The sequence below is a fragment of the Filicampus tigris genome, chromosome 11 (genome assembly GCF_054856515.1).
Source record: "Filicampus tigris isolate MCC_2025a chromosome 11, RoL_Ftig_1.0, whole genome shotgun sequence".
Taxonomy (NCBI): domain Eukaryota; kingdom Metazoa; phylum Chordata; class Actinopteri; order Syngnathiformes; family Syngnathidae; genus Filicampus; species Filicampus tigris.
In genome coordinates this window covers 18,059,275-18,085,512 of record NC_141227.1, presented here as the reverse complement: position 1 = coordinate 18,085,512, position 26,238 = coordinate 18,059,275, and the positions used below count along the sequence as shown (strand labels likewise).

Sequence of the window (26,238 nt, the reverse complement as noted above, 5' to 3'; positions counted from 1 at the left end):
CCCCCTCCCAAAGAACAGCTGTTAGTTTCGCAGTTTTGCATTACCACTTGCTGTTTTGCACAACCTCCGTCGCTCGTTTGAGGAGGGATCTGCCGTGTTGTTGTCGCGGCGTGAAATCCCTCCTCAAAAAAAAAAAAAAAAAAAAAAGGGAACCTGCTCTGCCAACAGGAAAACATAAATCATCGTGAAAAATGATGACACTTCAGTGGTATGTGCGAGCATGTGTCATGCTAATTGCTGTCATTTAATGGAAACACAGTACTGTAGTTGTCAGGTTTTGTTGTGAAGACAACCTGATGTGTTAACAGTCTGTAAATGAATGAGGCTTAACCGAAGTAATACCATTTATATAATGTCATGAAAGAATAAAAATAATGTTCGCATCTATATCATACTTAAATATTCCAGGTCATCAAACCAATTTAAACAGAGTGAGACCTTGACTTCCGATTTTTAATTTGTACCGTGACCAAGCAGCCACCCAACATCACCATTCTTTTCTTATGAAGAATACCACAGTATTGTATGGAAGCATAATAAATCATAACAAAATAATGTAATTAAAGAAACTGGTTTCAAAATGTAGTGACTGGACGCAATAGTTGTGTTCATGTGTTGCATGTGTGCCTTTTAAGGGGCGTGGCCTAACGTGTGATGTTGAACTGGCTGGGTTATTTCAGTGTAAGCGTCTGCTCTTTGTGAGTGTAATCATTTTGTATTTGTATGGTAGACTGTTGAAAGTGCGACTATGGCTCTCCTTGCTCACATGCGATGACATTACAGTACCTTAATTGCTTCATTTTTTTTCCCCACGTCACTCAAGTGGGCGGCGAAGTACCTAAACTTTGTTGTTATTTAAAATTTGGGCACTGTACTTGTATACACTCATGGACCAGAACATTGAATGTTTTTAGATGCTGTAAAGGAGAGGAACGGTGTGAGTGCTTACAGCCTGGGCATCGAAGGCCAAATTACAACCGGACCATCGCACTCAAACGCTCCCAAAACAACACTGTGAGTTGCACATCTGTCCATTATATTATATGAAGTTCCCTATAATAACTTTTTTTCCCATATATGCAAATACTGTGGGAATACTGCACTTTCTAATCCATATCAGATGTTTGTTTCACTGCTATCTCTGAGGAGTGTTTCTAATCTGTGTTACATGGAGTCCACCAACCTCTGGCACTGTACATTGACCACAGTTTGTAGTCTATTTATCATAGACCTGAATTCATAGACTGTTAACCATATTCAATAGGCCGTAGCCAATATACTGTATTATAAACCATAGGCCTTAGACAATAATCCATAGTCTCTGGATCGCAGACAATTAACCATAGAAGACCAGATTGCAAAAGAGTATAATCATTAGAGCAAAGCCAATGCACTACAGTCAATGGACCCCACTCTGTAGGCCATATCCCATATGGATTATAGTCCATTGAAGATTGACCGTAATTCGTAGAGGGGCATATTCCATGAACCATTTGCAGGCCATACATTTCTGGCATGTCGAGTAGTCCATAATGCAGAATATCTAAACCATAGTTTAAAGACCATAATCCATAATCCCAAAACATTAGTCCTTTGTTCAAAGACCATAGACTCTAATCCATACACAGTAGTCCTTTGATCAAATACCATATAGTTCAATAGTCCAACAGTACAAATTCCACCAATTTCTGGCAGCATACTCAAACCATAGTTTGTGGAACATAGTCCAAAATCTGGAACACATAGTCCATAGATCACAAACTGTAGGTCCAAAATTTTTTGGCCACAGACCTTAACCTACAGGCCATCGTCAATAAATCTTAGTCCAAAAACCAAAGCCCACAAATCGCAGTACATTGACCAGATCCGATAATCAATGGAACATAGTTGATGGTTCATAGTCCATAGCCCACGTGGAGGCCACCAACTACTGTTCCCGTCCCAGGCGCATTGGCCTACATCGTAAAAATTGTTCTACATTGTATCATGGTGAACATGTCGGAAATCTGTCTGTTTTTATGTTGTACATAGTAATATCCCTCTTTTTGTTAGCGCAAAATGACATGGAGCCTCCTCCCGGGCTGCTGCCTCTTTTTTGTGTTCCATTTTGCGCTTCATCATTGTGTGCATTCTGATGCGTATGAAAGCGAACGTCGTCGTCGTCGTCGTCGTCGTCTCTGGTGATGTTTGAAATGTCAAAGCCGTATCGTTCTGGCTCTTACACAGTGGAGCAGCCCACAGTGCTTTCAAAAACGCCACCATTTGGAACGCCTGACGAAACCCCAGTGATGGTTTAATACAACGCAGTGTGAAAGAAGAGTGTGACTAAACACACAAATAGAAGCATCCGTGGCTGTATTGTGAAAAGGGGACAACTACCGTACCGGAGTGTTTATATGGGATTTGTGTTCTCTGCGTCCTCCCGAGGCTTTTCGTGGCTCTTTGACTGATGACTCCGTCCACCCGGCCTTCCTCTAAGCCTGTCCAAAAATCACTTCTATCGGCCAATTTAGGTCCAAAGCGGCAGAGATGTGCAATGCTAAGCTCTTTTTTTTCTTCTCTTTTCATAAAGACTCTATAAAGGAAGCATGTTGGCAACGTGATGCCCCGAGTCTTCGCCCACTGACTGAGGCCAAGAAAAAGCTCATCCCGAAGAGAGAGATGCTCAAAAAGCCTTCGCCTTTAAAAAAAAAAAAAATGTTATAGATCAACCCCCTCCTGTTGTAGCATTCCACTATTGTAATCTTTTCTCAGATGAAGTTTCTTTGTTTCCCGTGCGAAACAAGCGACAGCTTAGCTTTTTGAGCATTTGGCGCCGTCTGAGAGCACAATGGCAGTCCGGGGGCTCTTCGGCTCCCCTCCAGCCTCACCCCCAAAACACCCCCAAATCCAAAAATCCACATCCGTGCGGAGTGAGACTGAGCGGCAATCTGGGATGCGGCCCAGCGTTCCTTTGATGGCCGCCGGCCTCGGTCTCTCTCAGCTACATTCGTGGAGCAGCTTGTTTTTGTTAGTGGTGTCAACTTAACGTCTATTTCTCACTTTAATCATCAATTAGAGCCAGAGCCCACTGGCGTAATCCACAATCCATAATTCCTGTATTTAACCATGGTCAATCAACCATAGGCTATGACATCATATTCCATTGACCACTGACCACAGACAGTCAAGTAGAGTTTGAGAACCATTTGACCGCAGTCCACAGACCATAGTCCATAGGTCACAGTCCATGAACTATCTGTGCCCTGTACTAAATATCAGTCTGAGAACCGATGGTTGGGGACCACTGGCCCATGGACCTTTTTCCACAGACCTTAATTCCTGGACCATAGCAAATTGACCATAGTCCTTAGGCCATAGTTGATAGACCATTTGACCATAGTCCTTTGACCGTAGTCCATCGACCAAAGACCACCGTCAATACCCCGTAGCCCAATAGACCAGTGTTTCTCAACCTTTATATCTTTCACATCAGGAAAAAAATCACGGCAAACTACTTCGCAAAATGAGTCACAAAAAGTACATAAAAAGCTTAATTGTAACTTCAAACTTCAGTCAATTTCGTGGGAGAGCATTTTGTTGCTCTGTCAGTGTTACTACGTGGTTTGGCATGGATAAATTAACCCCTGGAAAAATTATTTATATATATTTTTTGTTGTTTTTGGTCAAAATAATTGGGTAATTTTCCGTGGTACACCTGAAGATCTCTCACGGCACACTGAAGTGCCTTGGCACACTGGTTGAGAATCACTGCAATAGACCATAGTCCTTAGAGCGTAGACAGTAGACAGTAGTCCACAATAGCGTTATATTGTTTTGACATCATGTTTTTTAACTTTATGATCGTAGATTTTTTTTTTTCAGCGCTGACAGACAAACCAGTCAGCGACGAATTCAGCCACCATGATACCAATATCAGCTTGTGTGTGTGTGTACGTGTGTCTACCTGTCACACACTACTATCTGTGTGTTGTGTCTCACACACACGCCTTATCTCAGGCTGCAGCTTAACCTTTGCAGGTGAAAGAGTCGCAGGAATATAAATAAGAATAAACACGAGCGGCATGCTAACCTGATGGGCTACGGTCTCACTTTGTGGAATGTTGTCGTCAAGTCACCTGACATCAATAGTCTTACGCCAAAATGTAAAAGCTCGTGTAAAAGTTTCATCATGTAAAATGTTTTCTTTTGTTGTTGTTGTTGTTGTTGGAACAAGTATTGCCATTTGCGATCACTGTTCCTTTGTTCAATTGAACCAAGTATCTATATTCTCAATCGGAACTGTTTTTCAAAATATTAGTTCCACTTTCAATTGCACCCCCTCTATTCCTTTCGTATTGAAGGAGATAAGCTATGACCCATGATGTGCTGGAAAGAAGAGGAAACACGATCGCTGTTGCTTTGTTTTGATGAACCACGTAATTCCGTTTGCTGCCAGGACCGTCGTTCAATAATGTATCAACGTGTCAGACCACACCTCCTTCGTTCACTTTGTATTGGAAACTAGTGATGACACACAACACGCAGCAGAAAAAAAAAGAACACTGTTACTTTGTTTTAATGAACCAAATCTGTCACACCTCTAACTGTCCTTTGAAATGCTTATTCACTCTTTTGACCACATATCATTAAAGTAGTGTTGGAGACGAGCAATGACTCATAACACACTGAAGAGGAAAACTAGATCACTGTTACTTTGTTTCATTGAACCAAGTACTGTACTTGCATTTGCTGGAAGAACTGTCCTTCAGGACAATTTGACCACACCTCTTGAATTTACTTAGCACTGAGAGAGATGAAATAGAAATTTTCAAAATTGGGTGGTAAAATTAGCCATTAAATTATGAATGACTTTGATTTCAAAGTAAAAGCAAACTAAAATGAAGTGCTTTGAAGACAAAGTGGTTTTACCTTGCTACACGACTTTACAAGCTTATTTTTTTTTTTTGCACCGCTTCAACACGTCAAATTATTTCAAATCACGGACTGGTGGGGAATTGTCACGCTGCCGTTTGATAATCCAGACTTTAGGCTAATGGAGGCGATTTACGTCACATTGTTTTAAATATCTGCACAAGGGTTTTAATGTCAGTCACAAGCTTATTAACGTGCAACGCTCGCAGGCAGAGAGATCACCAATGAGTGACAACAACTTCAAAACCAGCCTGGGTGCGATGTTCAATTAATGCACCAGGCCTGTTCACATGTTATGTGCATGTAAGTTTATGATTATGCATGAAACGTCTGTTCCCTTTCTTCTCCTACAGGAAGCAAGCAAGATGAATGAGGTGGCCTCAACGTGAGTTATTTGTTTTTGTCATTTCATAAAGTATTTTTATAGTTATTCTTCATAGTTGTTGTTAATTTATACTGTTTTTAAATGACAATTTCAATGTAAAATGTCTAAATGAATTATCACAAATAAAATTCTATGGTGTACAGCAGGCCCCCACATATTTGCGGTTCGATTTTTCGGGAGGGTCGTTATTTGCCGTCAGGATCAGTCCTTATACTCAACAAATGGCAAGAATCCACTGTAAATATTAATTCTGTAATAATATAATTATATAAAAATATGTAATACAATTTAATCAAAAAATAATAATTTGGATGAATACATTTTTTGTTATTTAATTCATTTTTGTGTTTACTTATTACTGAACTGAAATTGTATTTATTATTCTGTAGATTAATTTACCGAATTGCAATTTTAAGTATTTTTTTTAATAAATCAAATTTGATTAATGCATTTTATTTATGTATTAGTTTTATATTATCAAATTGACATATTTATTATTTTGATTCTCAAATTGTATTTATTCTTTTTTTGTTTTTATAATATGAATAATATACATATATATAAAATATACATTTTATATAATATATATAAATTAATATTTAATTCATATTTAATATACAATTTGCAATAGTCCCCATTAGATCTTAATAGATTTTCAATTTGGACCCCACTCATATTCTTGGCAAATGTTTTATTCTTTTTTATTGTACACAATATCTAGGCTGGATCGGACCATCTTTACATGATCTAATGTTTGTGTTTGTTGTCCCTCAGGAAGACGACAACCCCAGCGTGCTTTGACTGGTTTATCTCTGAACCGTTTAACCGCTGTGCCACGCCCACTTAATCAATCACCAATCATTGTTATTGATAAAGGTGGACTTCAAAGTACTTCTTGAAAGCCACACTGATGGCGCAACATCAGGACCAGCTGAGGTTTCGGTGTCCCGCTGGGGATGCCTCCGAAAGTTCATCCTGATGGTGTTTTTCCACAAACAAACTCATCCAGCTATCCCTTTCTGGTCAGGGAAGTAAATGTAACATAAAGATGTCATGCTTTTTTTTTTTTTTTTTACAACTTAAAACAGTGAGATTCCATTGAAGGATGCAGCATTTCATCACCAAGCTACTGAAATTCAAGTTAATTAATGTAGTAATGTGGCACTTGACATGGACAAACGCAGATTAATTTCACACTTGATGGCTTGCCAGGTATTCAAATGCACACAACTACGCTATTCATAAAAGTGAGGAGAAGTGGCAGTAAAACAGGCTAAACTCATGCTCATGTTTACCAATGATCGACAGAATCTCAAGGTTGCAAACGGAATGCTCTCAGATGCAAGTAGCCACTTAGCGTTCAGTCTCATAGAAGGTCATCAGCAGCTTGCAACAGAGATACTGGAAGAGGCACAGAAAGGCATAGAAGTGGACATCCTTGGAAATGTTCAGCTATCAAACACCTATTGTGAATTTGACCACTTAGCTCTTTGTTAGAGAACAGCAAGTTGTGCAAAAATCACTGAAACAATGAACAATTGGCGTTCAAAAGTTCAAAGGTCAAATGTATTTCACCTGAAAAGATTATCGTGTATTTTACGTTCACCCTGAAATTTCAACCCGGAACCTCTTTTCTCCTTTTTGTGAATTAGCGTGTTATTTGTATACAAGACATTCAAAAGCAAATGTCCCCTTTTAAGGAAACACCTCGAAAATCTTCCATTAATCATGCGATTTAATATATTTCCCTTACTGATATTGAATGTTGCTCAAGGTGTGTGCGCATTTGTGCGCTTGAGATTAAGGCCGGCGGTTTTATTCATGAACAGGAGCCGAGCGGCGACGTTAAAGCGTGGCACCTTTCCTGAGCATCCGCCATGCCGGTGTCAGAGCTGTCGGCGCGGCGCGCTCGCCTGCCTAATCTGACAGCGCCTAATCCCTCACTGTATCCTAATCTATTTACTTTGCATTCTAAGAGGATTTACACCCCCCCCCCCCCCCCACAAAAAACATATACAAGGAGCCGTGGTTGGAAATGGACAGAAGATCAGCGTGGATGTTTTTTTTTTTTTTCTTTTTTGTTGTTTGTTTGTTTCGTGGCAAAAAAGGGAAAAATCGTGCTACGTTTTCCACCGAGTCAATCCGCCGCGTGAAAGGAATTCCATTTTGGTGACTGATACTAATACTTCTCTTATGTACGCATCCAGTGCACGGCGTGTTTGGCCTGTCACGCTGCCTTCACACGCCGTTGTGTCCTGATTGTTTGACCTGACAGCTGCAAAAATTGCTTAACAGCCTCAGCTTCTCACTGCGGAGGCCACACGCAGCAGACATTTTTGACACTCCAAAAAGAAGGCGTCACCACCCACTTTGATAGGAGTCACAGGGAGCAAATGTATTTTTAAGAGTAAAGGGGTACCTCAATTTATAAGCAACCTGACGATTAAGAGTTTTTGTAGGTACAAAGCCGTCGTTGAGACGATTTTTTTTGTCTTGAGTTGCGAGCGAAGGTTTGAGTCGAAGGTGCTTGCGAGGGTGGCAGCCAACTTCACAACAAGCAGCAGTTCGACAGATAGTTAGCAATTACACAACTTGTAATAAACCAAAACACAACTTTTTGTTACAAATCTCTGTTAGCCTAATGCTAACACAATCCAACACAAAGGCTAATGAAACTAGCAGTGAAGTTGCGGTGATTACAAAACAGTAAACAACTTGTAGCAGATGTAGACCGAGTATACAATACTCACATGCATATATTTTTTATCCTCTGCAAAAAATGACTAACATTGCTGCGTAGTTAAGACAATCTTCAAGGTTTCATCATCAAATCTACCTGTAAATTTGTGTGTTTTAGACTGGCCCCAGGTGTCTGAAGCAAACACACCAGAATGAGCAGCCTGATGCTCATCGAATCAGCATGATGCACACCGTTTAATTCTTTGCATGCTATTAAATTATGATATATGTTTTTTTTATAATGCACAACACTGTTTTGTCTCATTAAAAAACACATAAAAAGGTTTTTCGGGTGGTGTGGGGGTTGCTGGAATAGATTGAAATTGACATTCATTTCAATGGGGAAGGATTGTAAGTCAAGACATTACTGAACATCTTTTAAAATAGACGTGCAATTGTTCCCCCAGTATTGATAACAAAAATCCGCAAGTAATTAACAACCCACCCCCAAAAGGTTTATGATTGCCTATCGATGTTACGTGATGGCGGCTAAGCACTCTTTTTATATCAGAACGGGCTATGGCCTGATGAAATGAAGCTCCTCCCCTTCCTTCAACGTCGTTCCTTGAAAACAAGATGGCGCCACTACACTGCTGCTAAAAAGAGCGATGGCCTGAATAAATGAAACTTATCACCTTACTTCCACATCGTTCCCTAGAAATAAAATGACGCCGAAGCAATACTTTTACTTTTGCACCTGAATAATGGAGGATATAGGTTTAAAAAGAATCCAAATAATGGAATTTACAAATATACAAGGGACACTGTACAGTTGCGTTCCAGTCGAAGGCAGCACACCGACTGCTATTATTGCGAAAGCGCCTGTGTTATTATGAATAAATTGCAATGGTAATGAAGCGTATGGCCACCAGCTAACATGTTTAACATGGTCCATCAGTGCTATTAACACACTCGTGGCCTTGTTAATGTTTCCTAATGAAGGCAGCCTGCAGCACTTTGTCGCATGGTGGGATTTATCAGTGCTAATGATGGGCCCTCCGCCCTCAGGGCTGCTTCATCGTCTGTGGGAGCTCCATGTCATTATGTACTTCATTATGTCATTTCACACATCAAACGTATGCACTTTGGGCCTTTTGTATCTATTTTTGTTATATTTGATCAGGATTTTGCTCTTTTAAAAGGTAATTACTGAAAAGTGACATGCTTGAAGATGTCAAAAATCAACTTTGTCTGCTCCAAGTCTGTAACAAAATGCTATGCTGTTGTTAGCCTTAGCTAGCTAAACTATTGAAGGTAACAACGTGCTTCTGGTCACTTATCATCACTCCTAATGGGATTGAAACTAGAAAAGTACTTTCTCATTTAAAATGAGCTGCAACATATCGCTAACCTAATAGCATAAATTGCCTTTGTCATGTTTTTATTTATGTTTTCATAAAACGGGTGGGGTGGGACAACAAATTTAACAAAACGATTCCAGTTGCCTCCATTCAACTTTTGCAGATTACCCGACCTGGATTTTAGAAAGCATTTTGGTATGTTTTATTTATATTATGAAGGTTAAAGTCAAACTTGGGCAGCTATGCTATTAGGCTTACGATACAAGTTTATTTTTTGTTTTGTTACTTTTTTTTCCTGATTCCTTTTCCCTATTTAGGGGGGTGAGTGCGAATGTCCATTTTGTGTCTTTTCTGTGTTGCATTGTTTTCCCATCATTGTTGTATTGTGTCTCCATGTAAGTGAAAAAGGAAACATGTCCTACATGTGAGACAGACGTCTGGAGACGAGCTTGTCCACCAACAGGAAGATCCTCTTGACACCCCGAGGCCAACGAGCTTCACCTAAGCTTGCCTCCCGAGGGTGGGAACAAGTCGCAACGACTTCGAGGGAGATGATTATCCCCGACAATTCCTAACGTGCAGTGGGGCCTCATTGTCATGGCAGGTCGGACACGTCGGCAAACCAGGACCAGCAGCTAAGAAGGTGAAGGTAAACACTACCTCTCCGTTCCCATAGTCTACAGTACTTTTAGGCAATCTTCTTTTCAATTTTTTGGCCCCAAACCTTACCAATATGAGGTCTCGTATCATTGTTCGCTACACACTACGGTAACAATACGGCAAAATCAGCCCATGTGATGGCAAAATTGGCTATCGATTATCGCGTTTCTAATATAATTAGCTAAATCTGTTTTAAATCTCTAATTGGACGTCACCATTTCATCATACTAAAAAAATTATAAAAATTTCAGCCGATCTTCCAACTCGATGATACCGGTCAACAGATTTTTACAACTTTTAATACATTTTTAAGTAAAATTTGTAGTTGATATTTTTCATCAGGTTTTCATAATAATAATGATCTTAGTATTAATATAATTCTTAATAATAATATAATATGGAATATACTTGTAGTTATATATATATATATATTTAGTAATATTTATTAATTAAGGGATAGGGTCAACAACAGGTGGAATTTTTTTCTGAAACGTCATAGGTATAAATTACACTGCATGGTAAAATCCGGATTGCGCAAGCTTTTAAAAACCCAAAAAAAACAAAATGAAAATATCTAAAAAAGAAAAAAAAATGACATCAGCGTCAAAATAAGTCTACTTAAACCCATCTCTGATTAAGATTTGATGCTGACCAGAGTTATCGCATTTTTGTATCGTGACATCGTTGGCGATATAGATACGATATGCTGCAATTTCCATCCCCTACTTTCTAAGTATTTGTGTACTTAGAGCACGGTGAAAAAGCCTGAGGCCACCATTAGAAGTGTTGTTAGTGACCATATCTAATTACTCAGCAGCCACTTAGTGAAGTACAGACCTCCCCCAAGGCCTGACAGTTATCAGGGTTCCTCCTCGTTCTTGAGCAGACGGGTGGTACCATTCATACCTTGTAGGGGAGACGCTTCGATTGATACCATCAAACTGGGGAAATAACTTCCTGTATCCGCACCTTTATCCAGATCTACAATGAAATGATATTCACAACCCCCTTTATATTTGGAAATATTTGGTCTTTGTATCTGTTTTGTGTCAGCTTGACTACGTCCCGATACTTTCTACACAATGGAAAACCAAAATGTCAGACTTTAATATTTTGACCAAATAAAGGGCAGCTGGAAGGTAAAAAGGACAAGCTTGTCTAGTATAAATAGATCTATGTGTGTGTAGTATAAACAGTGATGGTGTTTCCCTAACAGAGATTTTCTATTTGGACTTATTTTTTTTTAAAACATGTTATGATTTGTAATAAATGTAGTCCTCATGGTGGCAACACTTGCTGCTCTCAGGTAGTTTGAAATATTAGGAACAGCTCAATATAATGTTCAGTTAATGCAAAGAAAGAGCAATATTATTTTTGTAAAGGCAGAGTTATTTAATTAAGTCTGGATTTAACTGTAAATAAAATATTTTAAATACGCCATTTATAATAATTTTGTTGCATCACATTTTTCATTTTTTCACAAGACAAACATGTGGCGGTAGCCTTCAGCCAATCAGAGACGAGCATGAACATTGTGTGCCCAACAATCCTCTATTTTCCTTTTTTGTTTTTTGTCTTTATCCTTTACGCCACTGATTGACATGAGAAGCACTCATGCACACGCGTGTTCCAGTTCACTTCATGGGCACGGCAACAGTGTCAAAAGTTCAGCATGTCTACTAGAAATATGAATCTATAATGGAATTTGTTGAAATGTTCTTTCAACTTTGAAAATGGACATTTACAGCTTTGTAGTCAATTATTTATCTCATTTGGTTGTTAAAAAACATAACAATTTGCCTTAAATTTACTTCATTTGAAAAAAAAGCTGTAGTGCATAATTAACTGTGCATTTACTTGTGCTTAAGTTTATCAGTTATCTATTTGGGGGGGAATGCAGATTAACCTTTTGTAGTGGTAGTTTCTTCTACTATTCCAGACATATGGTTAGCAGAAGTCATTTTTAACTTGCTGTCACAATATCAATTCAAAAAATATCGTGCTTGATAAAAAATAAATCTCATTCATTCAGGTCATGGTTATCCACAAAAGGTAAATCGAGATACCTGGACCTTGAATGTTTTTTGGGGTGAGGTTTTGGGTTGCCAACATTCAAATGTAATTTAGACAATTATGCGAATAAGCTAGCAATATAAATATTGCAGAAATAGATATTATTAGGCCAATGATATTTAACATTCAATGATGTAGTCACTTTGACAAATGTAACCCTAAATGCAAGTAATTGTCGGTTCTTAGGTTAGGTTTACTCGTAAAAACTGCAGAAATATTAAATATTAAAATATACAGACGCTAATCATTTTTTAAAAACAAAATCACCAACCAGCATTAAATTAGAAAACAGAAATATGTAGCCCAAATTTATTTCCCCAAAAATGTGACCCATCTATTTGTGTTTAATTGGATGCATATTTATCAATGAAAAAATTACAAGTATTTCATAAATTTACACCGTAAAGAATGTTTAAATCATCTAACACACCTTTACTTCCATTTTTATTGGACCGTGGTTATTAGTTCTTATTTTCCAATAATTTCATGAGTACAGTCCTAACGTCATTTGATCTGTCATATTTGAACATTACCCCCCCCCCCCACCCCCTCCTCCTCATTTTTATAATCCATCTGAATTGCTGTTGCTGAGTCTTGACACATTTTTGGCGGGAGCACATCCCGCTTACCAAGCATGATGACGAACGTGTATTTTAATCAGCACGTGATTAACATGCATTTTGCCCCCTAAAGCAGGTAGGGAGATGATTTTCATGATTAAATTTGACTCTTATTCATTCATGGACTCAAGTTGAGAAGAAATTAACATGACTGAAGGGATCTTTATTGGATGAACATGGAAGTGAGGGTGCTCTCGCCTTTTTTTTTTGGGGGGGGGGGGTGGAAATACATTCAACATCATCTCAAGAGAAGTCAGTTTGAGGAAGTGAAAAGTGGTTGCAGTTTGCTCTCAAAGTGATCAGTAATAGAATCAAAACGTTCTAGTTGTTGCCAAGTGCTGCGTTCAAACATCACCAAAGCCAAAGAAAGATGAGGAGGATCAAGTGAGCGGAATCCTTTGATCTTCTGTGGAATTCTTTGTTCGGAGTAAAACAAAAGCATCATCTGGAAAACAAACTTTTTTTCAGGGGCCAATTTGATCTCTTTGGAAACATTTACATTTCTTTCCTCAGTATTTTTCTTCCCTCCCAACGTGTGTAGTAAAGAGTTGCAAAAAAAACACCATCTAAAAGCGGTCACTGGAACTGACCCAAATACATATTTACACGCTTTCAGCTCAGACGCTGACTAAAAATCTCTAAAAAGAAAACACAAATAAAAAGGGGTGTAACAGAGCTTTTTGATTCATATTCCACACGGCTGCTCCGGTTGCCTCCCCTCGAAGAAAACAAAAATTTTAAAAAACTGCCTTCTCCTCATCATTTTTTTCTTCGAGTCCCAACTCTCGAGTGGCTTCAAGCTTTCCAGCTCCCAAATGCTCTGGCTCACGAACATTCAGGAGTCGGAGTGCTCGGGAGCAGGGGCATTCCACCTCTAAGAATTCTGCGCTCCGACATTCCTGCTCTTTGAATAGTACCTTACGAACATTCAGGAGCACTCCGGGTTCAAGAATTCCATGTCCGGAGCATCTTCCGCTCTGGACTCGGAATTCTTGAACCCAAAGTGTTACTGCTCAAGAACACGCACTAGCCAGAGCACTCGGGAGCAGGAGCAGCGCGGCTCCAAGAGTTCCGCGTCCAGGGCGGAAAATGCTCTAGACTCGGAATTCTTGAACCCGGAGCATTACAGCTCCTGAGCGCTCCAGCTCAAGAACATTCAGGAGCCGGAGCGCTCTGAAGCAGGAGCACTCCGGCTTGTAGAGTTGCGCTCTCCGGCTTCTGGATGCTCTGGCTGCCGGGAGCGCCGTTCCCCAGCGCTCCAGCTCCCGAACAAACGCGCCGCTTTAACAAACGTAGCAAAACATGCTCCGGACCCAAAATTCTCAGAGTCAGAGTGTTCCAGCTCCCGAACGCTCCGTCTCCCGAGCGCTCCGGCTCCGAGCGCTGCGGCCGCTTTTGTCTGGGTAAAATAAAAGTCAGCGATCACAAGACTTGGAACCTCCAGGAGGTCTGGTCTTTATAGTCCAAGCAGTCCGAAGCGTTAAAGTTGAGTTTCCAGGACGAGGCAGCCGTCTGCTCTTTGTAATCCAGGCAGTCGGACGAGTTGAAGGCCAGTCCGGAGCCGCCGTAGGCCTGATGCGGGTGGTGGTGGTGGTGCGGGTGGTGGTGGTGCGGGTGTCCTGAGGACTGGCCGATGTGGTGGTGCGGGTGGGCGGACATGGACGAGGCGGCCATGGGGCTGAGCTGGTGGTGGTGGGAGTGCATGGGCGCCAGGTAGGAGCCGCAGTCCACGCCGCCAAAGTAGGAGCCGGAAGGGGCCGGGTAGCCCTGGCCGTAGCCCGCCGTCTGGTTGTAGGAGATCGGGTACGAGGTGGCGGCAGTGGCCGATCCCGACATGGAGCGCTGCATGCAGGACGCATTGGAGGGCGGGCCGGGCTCGGGGAGCGGGGCGGCGGCCGGGGCGGGGGCGTTACCCGGGGAGATGGCGGGGCTCCAGATGGACGACACGGTGCTGATGGACGGAGCCGTGCTGCTGCTCAGCGCCGCAGCCGCCGCGTGATTGGACGCCGCCGACGAGGACGAGGACGAACCCGTGCTGGAGACGGCGGGCGGCGTGAATTGACCGCTGCTCTCCGAACCCGTGCTCTCTCGGGCCGGGGACGACTTCTTCTTGGGGGGCCGTGCCTTGGCACCCCCGCCGCTCTGCTGCTGCTGACGACACTTGGCCCGGCGGTTCTTGAACCACACCTGGAAACACACACATCAACTTAGTGCACTTCCGGGGCACCGAGTACATTCTGGAACAGCGGTTCTCAAACTGGGCTCCCTGGACTAAGAGAGGTCCACAAATAATTTACAATACATTATATCGTATCGTTTTTAGAATGTTTAATGTTCCTCATTAAACATCATCATAAAAGCTCAACTTTTCATAGGATTACGGCTTTTCATCTTGAAAATGTTGTCTTTAGTCTTAAAAGAAATACTTTTTTTTCCTCATCTTATCCATTGAGCATTTATGTTTTAAATATTTGTATTGGCTATGTACTTTTTCTTTTCCATCAAATGTGTTTTTTGTTTTTTTTCTTACAGGTATTATGGGCTCTCAGTCTACTGAGCCCCAAGGCCTCAGTATATGTGTTAATCCCTGCCAACCAACAAGACTACACTGGAGAGAAGTTAAACAACACTGTTACGCAACATGTAACGTGAACTTTTTCATCTACTGATCATTCATAATGATTTTTTTGTTGGCTATTTACTTTTTTTCCCCATCCAATGTACATTTTTGTCTTTTTTTTAGGGGGGGTTATTTGCAGACCTGTCGCCACAGGCAGGCTATAGGGGGCCATGCCTATAAACATGATGCTTGTGCCCACTCATTTGAGTCACGGATATCTAAAAATACAAATTTTATAATTACTATTTTATTTAATCATAGTAGCCATTTTTGAATCGTGAAATGGAAATAAGAAATGTACATTTTCAACATCAAATCGTTTTTTTTCCCATGAGGAATTGGGGGTTAAACCACCTGTTCATCATGGGGGGGACTCTGGAAATAAAGCTGAAACAACCATAACACTTCAACGCTACATCTGCAGTTATCCATTGAGCATTTACATTTTAATACACATTTTTAATCCATCCACTGTACTTTTTTTTTTTAAACAGGTAGACAGGTGGGTTTAGAGCCTACATTGGCCACTAGGCCTCATTTAGTGCCTTAAACTCGTATGGAAGGCACTGAAAAGAAGGAATAACCACAACACTTGAATGCAAAGTGTCAAGTTTTACATTAAATGAGTATTTAAAACATTGTTTGGTGTCTCTTTACTTGTTTGCAACATATTCTAAATACATTACATTAGATTTACATGTATTGGGGGGGAGACTGAAGCATATACGTATGCAGAGGACAGGCTTAAATGTGCTTTGATTCAGCCTTGCCAACAAAATTACCACCAAAAACCTTCTATAGCATATTACTTACTATTGTTACACAAAAACCAAAACGAATAATACTTAATAATGTCAGCCAAGTTAATTTATATGCATTTTATAATGTTAAACGGCCATGCAGATACACAACTGATGTTAAATGTATCAAATAAATCCTTCCGCTTGACTGCAGGTTGTCTCTGGCAAATCAATAATGGCTCTACATTTAATGTGAGTCATATTTGGGTGTGTTAATCCTTAATATTAGCTCATTGATAATAAGAAAAAAAGGGACGACATTTTCCATTAAGGTAATGGCACCTTTTTTCGACTTAAAATGGCGACGCACAAGTTAGGTTCTTCTCTCAGGTTCAAACGTCGCTAATTGAGTCATAAAAGTCAAGCGTGGACACTTTAACTAAAGGCATTGACGACACTTCCGATTTGCTCCAAAGTGATTTGAAGTGACAACTGAATGTTATTAATGAGCTAGTAAATCGACTTAAAGAGCCCGCCTGTTGGGCTAATGAATTAGCCTATTAGCTCCGAGCACCTTGATAGCATCTGGTCATTATTTAACCGGCGGAAATTGGGCTTCAAAAAGTGTCATCGTGTAGCTAATAAAGTGAGTGCGTGTGAGGTGGAGGCGCCGACCTGCACGCGGGACTCTGGCAGGTTGATTTTGAGAGCCACCTCCTCCCGCATGAAGATGTCCGGGTAGCGGGTCTTGGCGAACAGAGCCTCCAGGACGTCCAGCTGAGATCGGGTAAACGTCGTTCGCTCGCGACGCTGCTTCCTGGGTGTCGCTAAAAAAAACACCGCACAAGTCAATATCCTCACGAATGACGACTTACTCTCACTATTGCTTCATAGCCTTAAAACTTACGTTTATATGTTTTTGTTAATTTATTCCGATTTTTTTATACATTCATGTGCCGAGGTCAATTTTCTCCGAGTACACAAATATGAAAGTGATTTTTCTTCAGCGATAAAATAATTATGGCCTTCTCCTTGAAAAAGGTCGTTTGGATTTTTTTAAACTCAAGTAATTATGTTAAATAAATCTGTTGGCATTGATTGTTCCTACTATTTATGCAATTGTGGGTTTTTTTTGTAATGATCGAAAGAAACTGACATTTTAGAGGAACATTTTTTAATTCAATTTAAGATTCAATATAATTTATTACAATAAAAATCGGTGGCAAAGCTGGAGCAAATGTGTGTTTTTTCTTATTAGTACACGGAGGAACAAAGAACAAAAGCGAGTTAGGACCACTGTGGTAATTCTTTTCAAACAGAGACTTAGTATTTTAAAACTTTTTGTAAGACAACAAAACACGGGATGCTTTTAATCACGTGTACATTTAACTAATGTTGAAAAACAATTTATTACAGTAAAAATTAATAGAAAAGAAAAGAAATTGTGATTTAGCCTTGATTATCAATAAACTAGTATCCTGACAATTGAAGAGCCAATAAAATGACGTGTGATACTCAATTTGTTTCCAAAGTTGCAAAGTCATGTTTCAATGATGAGAAAATGTTCTTATCACTGCTTTTCTTACAGGATTTTGTTTTTTCAGATAAATTCCCAGGACACGACCTTAATCACGTAATTTAAATTTTATTATTATTTTACTATTCTTGTGCTTAATTACACTATTTCGCTATTTATTGCAGGCTGCTACCGGGCCCTCCGTAAAACAATTTCGTTTCTGTAGCATGAAAGTGTTTTCATTTCAATGACAAACACTTCGTGTAATTTATTACAAATCAAAATGAATTGAAAAGCCTTAGTATCAAATAACTAGAACTTACAATTGAAGACTCTTCAAAAAGTGAGTAAGGCTTCATTTTTAACTCCCTAGTCGCATTAAAGTAGAAAGGCCACGTTTCGATTACACGAGCAGAGAACAGCTATACTGTACATGTTTGCGCATGCAGGTTGAATTATGCACGAGTCCAAACCCAATTAATATGAATAGTCGGCGCGTGACGTCACCGAGGAGCGAGCGTGCGTGCGTGCGTGCGTGCGTACGTACCCGGGTAGCCCACAGAGGGGTGCAGCAGGTCCATGGCGGCTCCGCTCAGCCCCAGGCCGTTGACGGCGTAGGGAGGCTGCTTGAGGTAGGACATCATGCTACAGGCGCTCACTGCGGCGCCGCCCAGCTCGGCCCACTGGCTCGCCGCTCGGCCCCGGGGATGCTGCAGCTTGGCGGGACGCGAGGGCCCGAGGCGGCTCGCTGCGGCGCTGTCACGGGAAAAAAAAAAAAAAAAAAAATAGAGGTTCATAAACATTCATCCAGAGGGCCGCTACGATTGTTGTTGTCCTTGAAGGAGTTGACCGTTTTAAAGTTGTAATCTCAAGAAGTGTGGAAAAAGGTGGTCAAATCTCTCTTCATTTGGGACTGTGATTTTGGAGAATCGGAGAGGGAATAGTTCCCAAAATGACCAGAATTATCTTAATATATAAAATGTAGGAATGGTTTGAATCAGTCAAGAAATGTGGAAATGGAAAGTCAACGATTTTATTTTGAAATTTTTGTATCCAGTTTATCGCAAGAATAATTGCCAAGATGTCCCCTAAAAGGAGTTTAATCTTTTGAAGTTCGGCTGGGTTGAATCGGTCAAAAAAAACGTGGAAGTAAGAGGTGAATGTGGAAAAAAGCTTTTAATTTGAGAATTTTATTTAGAAAATTGATTATGGAAGTATAAGGATTGTTCCCAAGATATCACCTGAACTATGTTGAATATTTCAAACTTGAATTGTTTGAATCTGTCAAGAAATATGAAAGGACGGGCATAATAAAAAAATTTAAAAAAACATGCATGTCTTGATTTATGGATTTTTTTTAGAAAAATTTGAGGTTTTAGTTTTGAAAAATTGTTATTTTGGATATGGGATTATGACCAAGATGTCGTGAATTAGCTGAATTGTTTGAAGTTGGATTGTTTTGAATCGTTTGAGAAACGTGGAAGTACAAAGGAGGCTATAATCTCTTCATTTGGGACTTTTATTTAGATCCATTTTTAACAACATGTTGTAATGAGAAGTTATGGAATACTCAACAAATGTTTAATTAAAAATGTGATTTGGTGTTTGTGACTAAAATGAGCAAATATGGCATGTACTTTGTTTCAATAAAAAAAGAACAAATCTATTTAGCAAGAAACATGAGGTAGTCATTTAATTTGTCTTTGGTGGGCCACATAAAATGTTGTGGTGGGCCGTCTCTGGCCCCCGGGCCGTGAGTTTGACAAATTTGTTGCTCATCACATTTAAATGCATCATGGAGCTCTTTTGTTGAGGCTAATATGTGTAAAATTTATCATTAATTGCTCACACTTCATTGATTAACTGTTAATCACCCTTGTCTGGCAAATTCAAAAACAAAAAAAGTGCAAATGCAACTCTTAGAACTTGAAAAAAGTTCCTGTCATCTGTTGTTTTTATGAAGCGTTTAATTTCATGTGTTAAATTTAAAGTCGTTTTTATAGTTTGTAATCAAAAAGTACAAAAACATGCCATATGTTGCTTTCAATTGGGGATTCGTGTTTAGTTAAAGGGCTAACTTTAATGGAATAAATGCAAATGAATAAAAACAATGCTTTTTTTAAGTTTGCGTGAGCAAAACATTGCATACATTTTTAAGAGAAATCACAGCTGATTATTTTCTTTGCAGTGTTTGAAATATTTTTGTTATTCTAATTCGGTCAAGGCAGCCACGTGAATCTATTCAATGCTAGCACACGCTTGTTTATTTTCGAAGTTTATCAAGTCCTCGGGGGAAAACTCTAAATAAATATTTGATTAAATCAGTGAAGGATATTTTACATCTTTTTAAAAATCATTAAAGTTTTCCATTATTTACTCAATACTTAAGTAATTATGGAAATCTGGGGAGAAAAGAGTCAAACTATTTGGGTTATTCTAGGCAGCAAATGAAAATGTTCATTTTGCTTGCTTTGGAGCGTTTGCCATCAAACTTGTGTTAAATTCTCGAGGCGAGCGTGGACGTGTATTGCGCTCAAAAGCAGACAAGAAAACATCTGCGTGCAAATGAAGCACCCCCCTCCCCAACACCCCCTGCAGACCCCCCCCATTAGAATTTAGCATTTTTATCTGACAGCAAACAATAGAAAACGATTCCAACAACAATTAACCATCGATCATTATCGTTTGCAGCAACTCAGCTTCCACACTGTAATCGACCACTAAAAAAAAAGAAGAAAAGTTGACCCAAAGTGACCCAAAAACTTCTATCTTTTCAAAACGATGCTTTTCACTTTACTGCCTATACGTAAATATCAGGTTTTCTGATTAAAGTTAAAGTCTCCCCCCTCCCCTTAACTCTAGGCCCGGGACACGACATAGTCTACATCTAAACTAATGTTGGGGTAAAAATTTAATTTAGACTTAAAAAAGAATTAATGGACACGCCAAAGAATGCTGTGTTTGACGTTTTTTTAATGCTTAAAAAAAAAAAAAGTTAGGGCCCATTTTGCGTGCAATAAAAATTACAGACAAGGCCACATTTTTATGACATGACCAGAAAATACTTGGGTGCTGTTTTGTTCTTTCTGACACAAGCGTAATCACGATCTACATTTAAGATAATATTGGGAAAAAAATTAAGTAAAAATATTATTTATTGTAATAAAAATGAATAGAAAAGGCAATTGGTTGTGTATTTTTGCAAGATTATTAATAAAATTAAGCTAAATGGCGAATCAATAATAAAGAAATGATAAAAATGTGAGGTGAACGAACCGGCATTTCGATAAAATGAGCAGAAAATGAATGAAAATGACGATATGCAATGAAAATATGAACTAAAATGGCCAATTGTTTGTTTTTGCTAGATTATCGATAATTCTGATAGAGACCCATCAATACAAACATTTTAAAGCAGAGTTAGGTCCCATATTGTAATGTACTTTGCAACTTTTGTTTTCTTAAAACACATTTTTTTCTTTTGTTGCTTTCTTCATTATCTTAAAGCTCGCAACACAACTTAAATGACTATAATGTTAGACAAAAACGTTCTACTTTTTTTCCCCCTAGAGTATTTTAAGCGTATTTTGTCCAAAAGTCATCAAACGCGAAGTCACCTTGTTTGTGTATCTCCTGTCCTTCTTTCTCCTTCCCAGTAAATGAAATTAATTCAAAGTATCCAGAAGCAGCAACGCGAGCAGGAAAGCACGCAAGCCGCCTAAAGTCGCTCTCCTTCGGCTAGAAAAGCGCTCGACATGTCGGCTGACAAAAGCTATGGAAGAGGCTCCGGTGGGGCTCCGGCGGGGCTCCGGCGGGGCTCCGGCGTTGCTCCGACGTTGGCGGTTCCTCTGTCGTCCGAGGGCCGGGGAGAGTGTCGCGTGTGTGGGTTGCTGTTGTCGTGTGTGTGGGTGCTTTGGTGAAGCTAATGGGGGCCTTCCGCCCGCCCAGTGCCTCTAAGAGAACGCTGGCACCTGCCAGCCCGCCTCCGACAGCCAATAGGAGCGCTACTTCCGCATGAAGGATGGGCGTAATGGCCAATAGGAGAGCAGAGAGACGCAAGACACACGCCCACTTCCCCCTCTCTCTCTCTTTTCTCTCCCTCTCTCACTTTCCTCCCTTCTTTCCTCCGAGGGCCTCCTCTGCTTGTTTTCGTTTAAAAACCTAAAACTGTAGGATTGCGAAAAACGTAAAAACATGAAACGATGTCAGTTTTACTTTATTAAAGAACGAGATTTCTTGTAACTTAAAACGAGTTTCAATTGGACAGTTTCTGTTTAATTTAAATATCCAGGTCTTCTGTTTTTCTACAGGATGATGGTATTTTTGATGTTTTTACATTTGGGATTTGACTTCTAAATGCTTGTGCAGTATTTAAGATTTTTCTTTTGTCAGCACACCTTTTTTAATTCAAAAATAGAAAATAAAAAATTCAAAAATTGTAAAAATACACTGTTTTATTTAAAAATTGCCTTTTTATTGTTATTATTTGCATTGCATTTAGTTTATTTGGAATTATTTAACGGTAAAACCAATTAATGCTGGCGCAGTGTGCTACTTCGGATTTTTCTCTCATTTTCATCCAACTCTAACGTGCGCCTGACTTTTTGTTGTGGGTGTTTCACGTATAAAAATAAAACATATTAAATTAATCCATTTTGGTATGTTTTTAACACACACACAACGACAAGCACACGCATTAACACACACACACACACACACACACACCACGCAAATACACTCTGGCCCGCCTCATGAATATTAATGACCTCTAATCCCCATTTAGAATTACATTTGAGGACGTAAAGTTGAATAATAAAGGAGCACCTTCACCGCAAATCACACGGACACACACCTTATGATAAATAGAAATGTTTTATAGGACAAGAAGAGGTGGAGAGGTTATTTTTTTAAATGAGTTTGGAATTGTGTGGAAGGCCCCCCAAAAATTGCCTGGTTAAAAAGAAAAACAAGCAGCATGAGGACCCCTCCTTTATATTTGTGCCAAGGATGTTAAAAGAAAGCAAAAGAAACTAAAGTTGCTTGTTTTTTCTTGTCATCTACTACAAGAATCAAGTGATCAGGCATCGCTTTTTTGGCCCCTAAGATTATTTGTCTAATCCCAAATTGTGCTTGAATTCCTTTCTGAGCCGCTAAAGCTCAGGATTAAGGCGGCCAGGAGGAGGAGGAGGAGGGAAAAGTTGCTCCCACCATCCCTCCTTCATCTATCTATACTTCCATAAATCCATCCCCAGGATGGAGCAGCAGCAGTGCAGTGCAAGTGGACCCGGTCGTGGACGTGCGGCCTCTGCATGTGTGGATGAGGATGCTTTTATTCATACGAAAGGATTTTTGGATATTTCAATAATGGCAGGTAATCATTATTTATTCTTAAAGAAAAAGCTCGCGTGGAAATTTATTTATTCAAAACGTTATAAATTATGAAAAATAAAATGTAAATAATTGTGTCACCGTGTAATAAGTTGTGAACAAAAAAATATTTTGACAGAGTCACCCGTCGACCATCAAAAAGGGCCCGCTCCCCCTCCACCATCCCATTTTAATTCATCTATTCTATTAATTTTAATCCGTGATGTGACAAGTGCAATAAAACAAAGTCAAGTGGGGCTGATTAATAATGTGAAAGTTAGAGGAAGAGGAGGAGGAGGAAGAAGAAGAAGTGTGCTGTCACTCTTCATTTGTTCGCCTTCCTTACGAAAGACATGGAGGGAGGGGGAGAGCCAGAGTGGGACGAGGCCGCCACGCAGCGCCTCCTCGCCGGCTACGCTTCCTCCTGCGTGCCGCTGTGGAGCACCGGAGATCTGGAAGTCGGAAGATTTAATTTTTTTTTTTTTAAATGTAAAATTTTAAATGGTGCAATTCACGATTCCACGCATGCTCAGTGGAAGTGAAATTAATTCCACGAGTTACGTCTCTGGGGAATTAAACAGCATGGGGAAAAAATTAACTGAATAAATTGATCCTTGTGTTCAGAGATTCACTTTTAACAATTACAATTAAATAAACTTTAATTAAAAAGAATAAAGAAGTGTTCTATAATTAATTAGATTTTTTAGCAAGCATTAAAAATGTTTCAACCACCATTTTACCCCACAAAGTTTTTAAAGTAACCCACTCATTTTCTTACAAAACAAGTAAAAACCTTAATAATTTTTTTTAATAAGGTAAACAATAGTCTGAAGGCATCTCTAGTGGAATATGAAATGTACAAGGACTTTATTGAAGGTTGGTCTTGAAACCAGTGGAATAAATAAAACTGAAGATGTGAGAGCTCATAGAAGAATATGCACGTGGAAGCAAATCTCAATAAATACTAATTCAAACAGGAAAACAAAGTGATGGTAGTTTCACATACAAGCAGCTTATTGGACAATAAATAATACTTTTTTCCCCCACTTTGACTGCATGACTCTTTTAGAGAAAAAAGCAGATTCTTGCAAGCTTTTATGGTGAAAATATACAAGAAAGTTTTGTGGAAAAAAATGTCTTTTTTTTTTCTTTTTGGTAAACTGCTTTCAAGCAACAAAAAAAAACAAGGGCAGTTATGGACAATTTAAGATATTTTACAGTAAAAAGCTGTAAAGTGAATGAAATAAAAGATACAAACAACTTTTTTTCCTCTTTTTTTTCTTTTTAAAAAGTCCACCTGTTCACTGTCCAAAGTTCGAATCAAAGAAAAACGTCAAACATTTTTGTACCTGGACCGTTCAGTTCCCGTTTACGTCACGACACCCATAAGAATCCCCGTAAAAGTACCGCTTTTAAAGCATGGTAAAACCACCAAAGAACGTGACAGAACGCCACACATGTACAATCCTTTTGTTCTTGTTGCTCTTGACGTTGTTGTGTTATCACTGAAGAACGCACTTCTCCTCTTTCTTGGCCATCTTGCCTTTGTTCTGCTCCAGCGTCCTCTCCAGGTGCTCGTCCTCCTCCTCGGCCCTGGGTAAAATACAACATAAAAAAAAATAGTAAAACAACAGCAAAAACGAAGGTAGATGTCAAAACAACACCTGACATATGATCAAAACATAATAAAGAGGGCATCACAACAAAAGGAACAATCTCAAAAACTGACGCAACATAAAACATAAAAAAAAAACCTGGAACAGGGGTATAACAAAAACAGTTTGAATCGAAAAATCAATTTTTGATTTTGATTTAAAAGATGTGAGTGCATCGAACTGAACCAAATCAAATCATTCCACTTAAAATTATATCGAGATATGTATCAAATCGTCTTTTATTGGAGAATTCTATCTTCTACAGTAATGCGAACAAGAAACTCCTTCCACCATATATTCTTGGACTCAACGGGATTGAATCGAATCATAATTGAATCTCCTTGAATCGAATCCTCCCACTTTAAACCTTCCTAGAACCGTAACGTGCAAACTCAGCTCAACAGTGACCCCTTCCAAGTCCGTGTGGCAACAATAGGATCCATGAATAACCACATTCCTCATGTGGTGTCTGTCCCTAAAATGAGAAGTATTATACCAAAATAAACACCTACATTTTTATTTAGGGGGACTAATATGAGTCAGTGGGCATTAATTTAGGGAGTGACACTCTGATGACATTACTAAAATCATCAATTAAGTAAATATTAGAGCTGGGCATCGTCTATCCGTCTATAACTTCTGGGCGCTAATTCCGGCCAACCCACGCGGTCCCAGTCCGTCCCTCGTCGGCGACAGCCAATCGGCATCGAGAACATAATTTTCATGTCACACGCAGTGCCCCGCACAAGCAGACACGCCACCAAATAAAGGAAAAATAACAAATAAAAACAGCAGACACACACACACGGTGATCAGTGAAATAAAAACAAAATGGGGCAGGTCATTGCATCTGTGGGAACGGTATAAACCACGTTTTTTTTTTTTTTTTTTGACTGCGTGTCAGGAGTGGGGCACCTGCATGTGACATGGTACCGGTGAAGTTCATTCTCAACGCCATTTGGCTGACTTGGACCGATCGGTCGGGTCTGAAATATAGACGGGAACTCACAGCTGGACTAAAGTATAGACGAATGCCCACCTCTGCTACATACACCATACAAGTAGCAACAAATCATTTCAAAGACTTGTTGATCAAATGACACTTTGGTTAAGCAAAGAGGTCGGGGCACCCCCCCTACCCTCGACGCTGGTTTCCAGAATATTGACAGGAAGGGGCTCCCACACAGTCCAGTTATCCAAAATCACTTCCCCTAGGAACCGCCTTTTTCAAGTAATGGAGTCATTGCTTAGGGGCTGCTGCTGTTGATGATGATGATGATGATGATGATGTTGGCGTTTTGTTTATGAGCAGGTTTAGCGTGCGTCTGCGACTTACTCTTTCTCCTGAGCGTCCAGGTCCCGGACCAGCGCATCCCGTTTGTTGACCAGAAGGACCAGCTCGTCCAGCAGCAGCTGCTCACGACGCTTCTGGGCTTCCGTCTTCTGCCAATCTGAGGGCACCAAAAGCAACAATACCAACAATGACAAAGTGTCAACAAAAGGCAGCGTTTTGCCCAAACGTCACATTCGGAGGCGGCTCGAAAATCTTGGACATCATGAAAAGTGGATTAGTTTGGATTTGACTGCATGAGGACATTTCATTTTTCAATACAATATATATATATATATATATTTTTTTAGATTTTTT

General features: G+C 39.7%; 3 protein-coding genes across 12 annotated transcripts in view; 1 reads left to right on the top strand and 2 right to left on the bottom strand.

Moving 5' to 3' along the window:
• Nucleotides 1-7,298, top strand: part of wdpcp (WD repeat containing planar cell polarity effector) — a 68,566-nt gene extending 61,268 nt beyond the window's left edge. For 7 of the 8 annotated variants that reach the window (XM_086045626.1, XM_086045625.1, XM_086045622.1 and 4 more), the window contains 3 exons: nucleotides 915-1,014; nucleotides 5,268-5,299; nucleotides 6,074-7,298. In XM_086045626.1, coding sequence (XP_085901752.1) covers nucleotides 915-1,014; nucleotides 5,268-5,283 — 116 coding nt within the window. In that variant the 3' untranslated portion in view covers nucleotides 5,284-5,299; nucleotides 6,074-7,298. Of the gene's footprint in view, nucleotides 1-914; nucleotides 1,015-5,267; nucleotides 5,300-6,073 lie in introns of those variants that run through there. The other variant, XR_015088743.1, reaches the window with a different exon arrangement.
• A 5,536-nt stretch (nucleotides 7,299-12,834) lies between these two features.
• otx1 (orthodenticle homeobox 1) lies at nucleotides 12,835-21,503 on the bottom strand. The gene is made up of 4 exons (XM_086045631.1): nucleotides 21,186-21,503; nucleotides 18,116-18,324; nucleotides 16,728-16,879; nucleotides 12,835-14,879 (listed from the first exon to the last, which is right to left on the bottom strand). Exons 2-4 carry the CDS (start codon nucleotides 18,210-18,212, stop codon nucleotides 14,115-14,117), a joined length of 1,014 nt encoding a protein of 337 aa, XP_085901757.1. The 5' UTR covers nucleotides 18,213-18,324; nucleotides 21,186-21,503; the 3' UTR covers nucleotides 12,835-14,114.
• Nucleotides 21,504-23,775: 2,272 nt separating this feature from the next.
• ehbp1 (EH domain binding protein 1) overlaps nucleotides 23,776-26,238 on the bottom strand; it is a 122,023-nt gene continuing 119,560 nt past the window's right edge. For all 3 annotated transcript variants that reach the window (XM_086044938.1, XM_086044940.1, XM_086044939.1), the window contains 2 exons: nucleotides 25,927-26,041; nucleotides 23,776-24,528 (listed from right to left, as the gene is read on the bottom strand). In XM_086044938.1, coding sequence (XP_085901064.1) covers nucleotides 24,438-24,528; nucleotides 25,927-26,041 — 206 coding nt within the window. In that variant the 3' untranslated portion in view covers nucleotides 23,776-24,437. The remainder of the gene's footprint in view (nucleotides 24,529-25,926; nucleotides 26,042-26,238) is intronic.